The sequence below is a fragment of the Triticum dicoccoides genome, chromosome 5A, assembly GCF_002162155.2.
Source record: "Triticum dicoccoides isolate Atlit2015 ecotype Zavitan chromosome 5A, WEW_v2.0, whole genome shotgun sequence".
In the NCBI taxonomy this organism is placed as follows: Eukaryota; Viridiplantae; Streptophyta; class Magnoliopsida; order Poales; family Poaceae; genus Triticum; species Triticum dicoccoides.
The window spans coordinates 333,592,071-333,601,898 of record NC_041388.1 but is presented as its reverse complement, the minus strand read 5'-3'; the positions used below and the strand labels follow the sequence as shown (position 1 = coordinate 333,601,898).

The window sequence follows — 9,828 nt, the reverse complement described above, 5'->3', positions numbered from 1 at the left end:
AGCCCCCTGATTTGCTTCCGGTTTGCGAGTAAACGGACATACGGACTCGTTGCCAACAAATACATGCCTGTGTTAGATGCCTTGCAACGTCCAAACAGGTCGTCTCAGACGTGTGCGGGTGTTTTGAGAGTCCGTATTGGAGATGACCTTAGCAAAACGTTGAGCCATATTGTCTTGCTTGCAAGCTCTGTTTTTCTAGGGTCATTATTATGCTATTGGCTTCAGTTACTCTATTATTACGTTGTTGTATCCGATGTTCTCTCCTCTGATATAAGCAAGGTTTGATTTAATTATTAATTAATTAATTAATAAAATCATACTCCTATAAACGAAGGCAGGAGAGCTTATGAAGGCGCTTTCTGTTCCTTTCTTCCGTAGAAGCTCGGAAGCCAAGGCTGCCTCCCCCAAAGCCCTCCACTCCTCCACGGCTTCACCACCGAGAAGCAGGATTCTCATGGGCTGCGCAGGATCCACCCCCAAGGGCGCTGCGGCCGCCGGAGGCGGTAAGATATCACGATCCGAGCTCCCAGCCCCTCAGATTTCCCCTCCTGTTCTTCGCTTTCTGCTTGATCCGCCCGGTTAGGATCGGGTCCTTGCGACAAGATTTCTGTGCGACTCGCGGAATTGGGTTCTTGGAGTTTGAAGATTTTTTGGTCCCTTTAGAGGGCGTGCGTTTTGATGGCGTAGATGGCGTCAGTTGTGTGATGGGAATGGATTCTTGGTCGAGCCGTGCTTGGCAGGAATCGATTTCTTGGTTCCAAATCGAGCTAGGTTATCCAAGTTGAGTTATTTGTGTGTAGGTAGTTGCTTAAGGGCTTGGCAGGGATTTTCGGGTGGCGCCTTCGTGGAAAGGGATTATTGGTCGAGTTGTGATTTGGGTTTGAGTTGGCCGGTAAAAATTGCAGGAGTGAAACTTATGCCCACCGGCGAACTGAATGGGATCATTTGTTGTGCGGATTTCCTTGGTGAATGATTAGTTTGCGGCGATGGGATTCTTGGGGAAGATGGAGTTGCTTCCCCTTGTGTAACTAGAGAGTGCTCTGCTGAACTGGATCGTGTAACTATTGTGTGGCGACAGGAGTGTAAATTAGATTCTTTTTTTATACATTGTTGTCCCTGTGTGCATAACGTGTGGAAGATGTTATAGGACACTTTCTGGCTTCGTTAATCATAGTTTGGTGAAAGGAGGTCATGATCAGTGAGTGTGTGAACATGAGGATGTAACTGGATTTGGATCTTCCAAAGTTGTTAGCTGTGATAGACTTGTTGAACTTGTGGATAGTCCAAATTAAGCATGGATGGCGAAATTGTCTTTTCTGAAGAGAATTTTTTTTGTTCTTTCCAGTTTCTTGTGTGTGACAAATGTTTCTTGATCCGACAGCATGCACAACTATGCTTTGCTACATGACGCATAGTTTTGATTTCTGTATGATTTGTTCTGAATGGAACTAATTAGTTAGCATAGCAGTCAACAAGACATAGTTTTAACATTCATTGCATTCTTGGGGGTGTGATTAACATCTCTGTATCTTGAAGGTTTCTGTTTTCTTTTGTGATATGTAGTGGTTGTTTATTATGACAATTCATGAGCAAATGTTATATTTTGGATCCTGTTCTATTGTCCTGAATCCTGATGCAAGGGACATGATATTTTGTGCAAGTTGAACACTGAAAGCTGGAACTATACAGGATTTGGTTTCCTTGTTCATTACATTTGAGTAGAGTTGTATTTTATGTATTCAGCTAGAAGTAATAGCTTAGTGTCTGGTAAACTAATAATGGTGTCAACATTTATTGAAGAATATGGATGGTTGTTTAGTTAGCCTAATCAGCTTGGAGCCTGACAAAATGTATCCACAAGGACTAGGTTGTGCTAAACTGCTAAGAGTACTATTATGTTTTGAACAATTCTGTGGGGCTTGGTATTTGATAAAGAAGAAGCAAGTGACGTTTGGAACGTGATGGTAGTATTATGCAAGTCCTGGTGCATCATATTGTGTCTGTTGAAAATGGTACAAAACAATTTGTGGAATTTTTAGTTCTTGCCACTTGCCAGTATTTTAGATAGTTGATGACCTCATGTAGATCTATTAAATACATGCCTGACTACTCATTGACAATATCTAATCTTGAATAATCAGATGAAATAACATTATTATATATCTATGTGTGTTTTAGTCATCTCATGTACATAGCATGGATCAAATATTATGTCCACTCAATATTTGATTAATTCCAATTGTGAGTTGTTGGCACTGATTAATTTTGATTTATGTTACTTAGTCCCTATAAGTTAGTTTGTTGGTGCTAAAAAAATTCTAGTCACCACATGTAATGTGTATATTTGTGGTAGACACATAAGGCAATGAGAACAGGGCTAGAAAAATGCCTTAAAATTTAAAGGTGAACTTTTCATCGAATAGTAAGTTGCACAAGGATGTTCCTATTACATAGAGATGAGTTTTTAAGAGCCAAAAAACTAGCGCTGTTTGTCTTTTGTCTTGCACTGAATTTACTCTAATATCTTTTAACTGTGAATACTTATTAAGGCTTCACTGGTCATCTCATACATTGTGGCTTATTTTTCAATTATGCAGAAGCTACGAAGAAAGTCAGGAAGCCTAAGCCCTGGAAGCACCCCCAGCCGATCACAATTGCCCAGCTCAGGCAGATGCGTGATGAGTTTTGGGACACAGCTCCTCACTATGGTGGTCGGAAAGGTACTTCTTACTCTTATGCTTCTGTCGTGTGTCTTTACATAATTTTGCTTCCTATTAAATTGATAGTTGAGCTCCACTTTCTTTTCATGCTTGTATGTATAGTTCCCTTAGCTGCTCATGTACGCAATCCTTGCACTAACCATTTAAGCCTTCTACAGAAATTTGGGATGCCCTTCGTGCTGCGTCAGAGGCTGATGTAGCCCTTGCACAGGCAATTGTGGAAAGTGCGGGCGTAATTGTTTCAAATGCTGACCTGACTCTATGCTATGATGAAAGAGGTTTGATTTTCCATCTGATTCCTTTTTCCCCCACTCTTTCAACTGTCGTTCAGGTAGTTTACCAAGCTATTAACATTTCAGGTGCTAAATATGAACTGCCGAAGTATGTTTTGAGTGAGCCAACCAACCTGGTCCAAGACAGTTGAAGGGCAGCTGCACAATGATCTATTCATGTAAAAAACTGTAAATCACTTCAGATGCTAAAAACAACGCCTTGCTCGAGTGTCCTGGTAACAGGAGCATGGTTGATTAATGATTTCAAGCATGCTTCTGGTAACTGTCAGCTTACAGTTTCCCCCCTATCGTTAGCATACAATGTTCTCTTCTATCTCGACTGTCTTCCGACGATTTAGATAAAGTTGTTCATAGCATCCCCTAAATTGGTGCTACTGTAAACACGAGTCTTCTTAGAAATCTTCGTTATGGGTTAGAAACTTCAGAATGGTGCGTTGATGTTTTGTTACAATGATATAAGTTGAAGTATGGCAATACGTTTCAGAAAGGAAAAAGGAGAATGTAACATCTGTTAGTTACAATGATATATTTTAAGTTGCCTATAATGCATCAGACTGTCACTCTTTGCCTTGTTGCCATGCCCATGCATTGCCTCGTTTGAGAATGCAAATTGAGGAATGTGATATGTAGGAAATCATGATCAAAAGATCTTACGGCGGCAGTAGTTACTTTATTAGTACAAGATATCTGGTGATGCTGACATGTTCTGGAAGGATGTAAGCGCAACCATGCTACTATAGTACTGGAGTGCTTCCCCGCAATAAAATAAAATAAATAGTACTGAGTGTTACATGTTCATGGTCTGATGTTGGTTCAAATTAAGAGATAAGTACAGAGGCCAAGTGTTTTCGGCAGCACTGATTATTGGCGATGAGTGGCGCTATAATCTTTGTCTGGTGATGTAGATTGTGGGTATGATATATGTTGAATTCTGAAGAAACATGCTATTTTTGTTGAATGGGTAGGACATCCAGAAACATGAAATTCTGCCGGCGCTGTGCATCGAGCGTTTGATAATGGGCTACACGCCTATCTGCAGGGGCATTCTCAGTGAACAATTTCTGACAACAAAATGCACATCTATGATGATATTCTGCAGGGCATAAGAACAAGTTCACTAAATCTATTACAAGATTGGTACAATGAGATAGGCACGGTGAATTGACTTTAAACTGAAAATTCAGAAATCAGTTCCAGAAAAAAAGTGTGCTCCAACATTTACCCCAGTTCTAACCCCAAGCGGTGACCTCTGATTTTTGTGCGCTAGATTACATTCTGATTACATGGCTAAAGGTATGAAACCTGAACCACCTATGAATTGAATCTTCAATTTAATTCCGGTTCCTTACTCGAATGACTGCACATGAACGTTAAGCCCGCTTGCATCCTATGCATCATATTTGCAGAGGTTCTCAAACCCCATGTACTCATGTTGCTCCATCTTGTGAATCATGTTGGAGATACCGACCCCACCTGAAGATTGAAAAGAAGCAGCTTCTGTTACACATTGTTCAAAGTTCAAAAACAGTGGGCATTTGATCAGGGCAGTGTCAGATGTTCGAAAATGTACCAAGAGAAATTGCGCTGATGAAGATCATGAAAGCCAGTATGAAGATGATGAGTGATGCCCGCCCTAACCAACTGATCAACCTCCTGACTACATGCTGCCCAATAATGGCAGCAACGAACGCCACAGCAACAAAGTAAGCAGCTGAAGAAAAGGCCAAGAAATTGATTCAGTACATGCCCAGCCCTATACCAAGAAAAAAATGTGAACCAGAGGGATAGTGTTACCATAAGGAACTGGAAACCGGTTCAAGAGGTAGTATTCCACGACAGACATAGAAGCAGAGAACATCATTGCAAACGTGGCGGTAGCACTTGAAACCTATGATGGTTTCAGTTAAGGAGGCATTCTTTATGGCCAAATCACAACTTGTTGACATACATAAACGTGAAAACTGGGGGGGTGGAGTGTACCTGGGGAGGGATGCCGAGCTCCAAAAACAGTGGTCCCATGATGAAACCACCTCCCAAACCTAGCAGACCGCCGACGAGCCCTGCAGTGACACCGAAGAAGCAGTATATGCAGAGCTGATGAAATTTCAGGGTAGTTTGCTCATTTCCCTTTGATGATAGCACCCTCTTCCCGTTCATCAGACCCAGTGCTTCGTACATAGTCACTCCTACAGAGACCGGGATCTGCACCAAATGAGTAGAAAGATTTATGACAGTGTATGATCAACATTGATACGATACAACAACCCTTCTTTCATAATGTCAGAAATTAGCCAAGTAAACCCAACAGTAAAAATTGGTCCATATAGGTGGTGCAAAATCATAACTTTGTACAAATTGGTAGAGAAAATTGGGAGCTTAAATCACATGTTAATTAGTAGGAAATATGTTGCTCAAAGTGACAATGTATGTTTTTTTTGAGTAATCACCGAGGGGGAGAGGATCCCCGCCTGTATATATGTTGCTCAAAGCGGCCCAAGGACCAGTGTTACAAGAGTTTACAGAGTCACGGCAATCCATGAAGAGAGGTAGTCACGCCAAGACAAGGCGGCTACCTTATCACTCGGTTCTCTAAACCGAAGAGTCCAAAGATCAAAGTCCCTACATAAGCTAGTAATGGTTACACGTGGACTATGGTTTTCAGTCCTAAAAGCAGCAGCATTTCTTGCTTCCCAGATTTTCCAAAGAATAGGCAAAAGGATCCCTGGCCAGATAGAGGAGTCGAGGTGCACCAGTGTGGGGATTGCCCACGATGTATGGCTTTGAATCTCTAAGTTTGTGTAGTTACATTTGGAGTTCAACAAAGACATATGAGATAATTTATAAATCTTGTGATAAGATTGATATTTGGAACACAAATTCCAGTGGTTAAGTATTTTACAGGATCTACATAAATCAGCATGGATTTTTGGTATAACTGGGGTAAAACAGGTGCGGAAATATAAATACCTGGAGAAAGTTCAAGACCCAGTACCACGTGGAGCAAGTAGGAGCATAATTCTGCAAGTATGAGAAAAATAGCATAGCATTGAAGTATTACTGTCAAAGATAGAAAGCTATAAATTTAGTTCAAGTACAATAGTTTCTAGAAAATAAAGTGACAGCATTTGTATGTGTTTCTTTTTCAAATTAACTGAAAAGAGCAGAAGATCCTGAAACGTCTTATGAAAACTGACTTAATGGATCGGCTGTACATATTGATTTGATTCCTATTTTTTCTGAATGAATTGGTCATAAAGGATGTTTGTTTACTATCACAAATTTGTGAGACTAGATGAAAGAAACATTATCGTCCGCTTAAGACAAAAGCAAAATCAAGAAAGAGAAAATGCTTGCTAGTAAGGCCAAATAAAGCAACAAAAATAACAGAAATAACCAAACAAATGTGCTGAGTTATAAGACAGCTAATAATGACTTGGTAAGAAGCTGGAATTAGATGCGTCTGAAATTTTTATGACCATTTTAATTTGTAGTTTTCAATTACAATCCTCACCTTTGTTATCTGAATAGCAAGGAATGCTAGCCACACAAATGTGAGAAGACCAAACTCCTTCCAGTAAATGTTCTTCATAAGTGATGGCTGAAATATTGGGAAATTCTAGGTTCAAATTCTTGAGAATGAGATCTCCAACAAATGCAAGGAATTATGTATATTGTCATGAGATGTTTACCGCTTCATCTGAATGGGGTTTGACATCAGCTGCGGCACCTGGTCCTGTAGAGAGTGGTGCATACTCTGGTTCCTCGCCTGAAAGGTTGAAAAATACGAGCATTAATATTTTGATTTGGTGACAGATGAGAAGCACTTCGTTTTCTAGCATTCTTACTGGTTTGCTCCAATCGTTTCTCAGCTTCCTGGAAGAAATGAAAAAAGATCCATTAGCATACAAAAGGGGCAAACAAAAGAAGCGGAGATAAATAAAATCACTTTTTATAAACATGATGAGATAACTGTGGAAGATTACCCTTTTGATTATTGTCTCCTTTTTCCATGTCTCAACACCCTTCAGGAAAGCTTTAGTTGATGTGCCTACAATTTAATTTGGGGAAGCAAAGAAAGGTCATTCATGAGAACTAGATAACCAAAAAAAACAAATGCAGCAGTTTAGGGGTTAATCAGCACCTAGGAAAAGGATTATCAAGAGAACTGTGACCAGCCAGTCAGGGAATATAACATTGAAAATAACACCGATGCTAATCCCGAGCATTAGCATAGGCTGGATGAGCAGTGCTAGGTCATAGTCGATCACCGGCATGTCCAAAGTCGGATGTTTCAGCTTGAGATTGTAGTACACAGTTGAGATAGCTGCACCAGTGATCATACCTGTCCAAATGAATGCAAAATATCAATTAAAACCGCTGAACAAACATTGTATTTGTAACTAAATACTTACATATTATTCTATCATATTTTTGCAAGACTCGTATAGTAAGTCAGCAACCAGAGATTTCTATGAATTGTACTTTGGAGTATAACGATGTCAACCAACAATTCTGAGTAGAGGGATGTAATTATGTGTAAACGTAAATGAATTCCTAAACAGCAGGGATGTATACTGACGATAAAGACACAAACCAGATAATTAGTATACAGGTTGGAAAGAATATCTGGGAAATGAAGGTGCATTGTTATAAGGTTGTAGACGCTGTGCTGGCGCATGGTGCAGAGTTAGGTCACGAGTTCCAAACGAAATAGCTGGACGGTGACCCTGACTTTGTGCTCAGTTCGGTAGATGGAGACGATGTTGTTGGTCGTATCGTTTAATGGAATAGAAACACACATTTAAACCCTAATGCAGGATCATTGCTCACTGAACTTCAATATTTCAGATTTGCATGTTAATACTTTGATTATTGTATAGCCTTCACACCTTTGTAGCTACTTCTTTTCATGGAAACAAGTAAACATAGACTTAGCCATTAATTAAGTATAAGTGAGCCAGACAAAGGCAAAAAGGCGTAATCCGATACACATGAATATATAATTAGCAACCATCACAAGTTACCTACCTAACATAAACAAAACAGAATAGCGTTAATTGCCCCTTTAGGACACTTAAATACTCTAATTCCAAACTAATTTGCCAGCCTAACTTTCCAACAGCAACAGAACAAGCAAGATCCCTCGAAAAGAGGTAAACTAATGCACACATGAATCAATCAGTACAGCACCTCATACTTGAAAAGGAAGATACCTAGAAAAGAGGCAAACTAATGCACACATGAAGGAATCATTACAGGACCGCATACTGAACATGCTTGAGAAATGAATGCTTAGGGACAGCAAGAGCTGTTGCTTTCAGAGCAGGCAGGCACAGAAGAAGAAAATCCCAAAAGAAAGAGCTGGATCCTCACACTTGGATATGGCAGTTGAAGACTTTGGATCGAAACCGATGATCAATGTCAACATCGGCACAAAGATCCCGCCGCCACCAACGCCCCCGACGCTCCCAAATGACGCGCCAAAGAATCCGATCAGCGACCCCAGCACCATTTTCCATCCGAATTCCATCGGCTACCACATCCACAAAATCCACCAAATTAGCACCACACATATCAAAAAGAAGAGAGTGCAGATATACTGAAAAAGTATCACACACACAGATGTACATAGTTTGGAGTTTGAGCTACATAATAATTAAATTAAATCAAGAAAATTCAGTTCCCTCATGCATGGGTCAAACTGAATTCCCACAAAACGAGCGGGTAAAAAGGTGCAGCAGTTCATCTCATGGCTAATAAAATACAGTAACTGAAAGCAAACTACAGTAGAAGCTAGTAAAAAAGACGCGCTGGTTAAAGAAATGCTCGGAAAGCTGGGGCTTGTTTTGCGTGTTACCGGCCAAACATGCTGGTACGAGTTCCTGTCGGTCTGCCACATGAAATTGGCAATCTTGTTGAGGAGGCTGATCTCCTCCGGCGCCGCCACCACGGCGCGGTCGCTGGGCAGCGAGAGCCCACGGTCAGCGGCGGCGACGGCGACGGCGAAGGCGGCCGCGCACGCGACGCCCAGCGCGGCAATGGCTTGCCGCATCCTCCTCCCCATTCCTCGGACCCAGCCAAGCCAAGAAAGGCAACTTCCTGCACCGCTTTCCTACTTTTTTTCCCAACAAACGAAAGAAAGAGAGAAGAAGATAATCAGAGCTGGAGGGCAGGCTGAGCCTGAGAAATCATGGAATTAAAACTCCTTCTTTGCGGCTTGGGATTGCGGAAACGTACGAAGGCCGCCGCGGCTGTCCTTCTCTGGATGATTCCTGATGGTTCTCTCGGGTGCACAAGACAGACGTGCGGGAAAGACAGAGACGGTCGAAGCCGCGGTCTCCGGCCGTTCGGGCTGGGAAAGGAGGCGGAGGAAACTCGCCGGAGCCGGACGCAATGCAAGGGCGACGGGAGGAGCCGGGATTCGGCGGAGAGGGAGAGAGGGAGGGAGAAGAGACACGTGAGAAGGGGGAGGCTACGAACGAACTCGGGCCAAATTTAGAGGGACAGCGAGGCAGTTTGCAATATACCCACTACACGGCGGCAAAATTACGAATTGGCCCGTTGAAATATTTACTTGACATTCACATGTAGGAAACGTGGATTCAGAGAGTACAGCAGTGTACAATATTCCCTCCGTCCGAAATTATTTATCGTAAAAATGACTAAAAATGAATATCTAAAATTAAAATACATCTAGATAAATTGATTTCTTCGATAAGTATTTACTAACCGAGAGAACATTTTTTTTGGTATGACTGAGACGGGATCATGGACAAGTAAAAAATGCAGTTTTTTTTGCAGGGTAAACAAAGGAG

General features: G+C 41.4%; 2 protein-coding genes across 3 annotated transcripts; one reads left to right on the top strand and one right to left on the bottom strand.

Moving 5' to 3' along the window:
- Positions 1 to 339: 339 nt before the first annotated feature.
- LOC119301328 (ubiquitin domain-containing protein 1-like) lies at positions 340 to 3,558 on the top strand. The gene is made up of 4 exons (XM_037578284.1): positions 340 to 503; positions 2,598 to 2,720; positions 2,879 to 2,998; positions 3,080 to 3,558. The coding sequence occupies exons 1-4, from the start codon at positions 347 to 349 to the stop codon at positions 3,142 to 3,144; spliced, it is 465 nt and encodes a 154-aa protein (XP_037434181.1). The 5' UTR covers positions 340 to 346; the 3' UTR covers positions 3,145 to 3,558.
- A 517-nt stretch (positions 3,559 to 4,075) lies between these two features.
- On the bottom strand, positions 4,076 to 9,484 carry LOC119301327 (sulfite exporter TauE/SafE family protein 3-like). Of its 2 annotated transcripts, none has more exons than XM_037578282.1 (13): positions 9,251 to 9,484; positions 8,871 to 9,128; positions 8,387 to 8,546; positions 7,155 to 7,355; positions 6,997 to 7,061; positions 6,859 to 6,886; positions 6,703 to 6,779; positions 6,525 to 6,611; positions 5,981 to 6,031; positions 4,994 to 5,215; positions 4,808 to 4,901; positions 4,584 to 4,724; positions 4,076 to 4,486 (listed from the first exon to the last, which is right to left on the bottom strand). In XM_037578282.1, the coding sequence occupies exons 2-13, from the start codon at positions 9,075 to 9,077 to the stop codon at positions 4,401 to 4,403; spliced, it is 1,419 nt and encodes a 472-aa protein (XP_037434179.1). In that variant the 5' UTR covers positions 9,078 to 9,128; positions 9,251 to 9,484; the 3' UTR covers positions 4,076 to 4,400. The 2 variants fall into 2 exon arrangements, with proteins under 2 accessions (XP_037434179.1, XP_037434180.1); XM_037578283.1 differs by having other exon boundaries at positions 8,871 to 9,125.
- Positions 9,485 to 9,828: the final 344 nt, after the last annotated feature.

Excerpts from the sequence above, each read along its gene's own strand:
- LOC119301328 (XM_037578284.1), top strand. The coding sequence starts at position 347 with ATGAAGGCGCTTTCTGTTCCTTTCTTCCGTAGAAGCTCGGAAGCCAAG. Across the intron at positions 2,721-2,878 it reads TCACTATGGTGGTCGGAAAG|AAATTTGGGATGCCCTTCGT; the intron begins GTACTTCTTACT and ends AGCCTTCTACAG. Across the intron at positions 2,999-3,079 it reads TCTATGCTATGATGAAAGAG|GTGCTAAATATGAACTGCCG; the intron begins GTTTGATTTTCC and ends TTAACATTTCAG.
- LOC119301327 (XM_037578282.1), bottom strand. The coding sequence starts at position 9,077 with ATGGGGAGGAGGATGCGGCAAGCCATTGCCGCGCTGGGCGTCGCGTGC. Across the intron at positions 7,062-7,154 it reads CTTGATAATCCTTTTCCTAG|GCACATCAACTAAAGCTTTC; the intron begins GTGCTGATTAAC and ends ATTAAATTGTAG. Across the intron at positions 6,887-6,996 it reads AGGAGACAATAATCAAAAGG|GAAGCTGAGAAACGATTGGA; the intron begins GTAATCTTCCAC and ends CATTTCTTCCAG.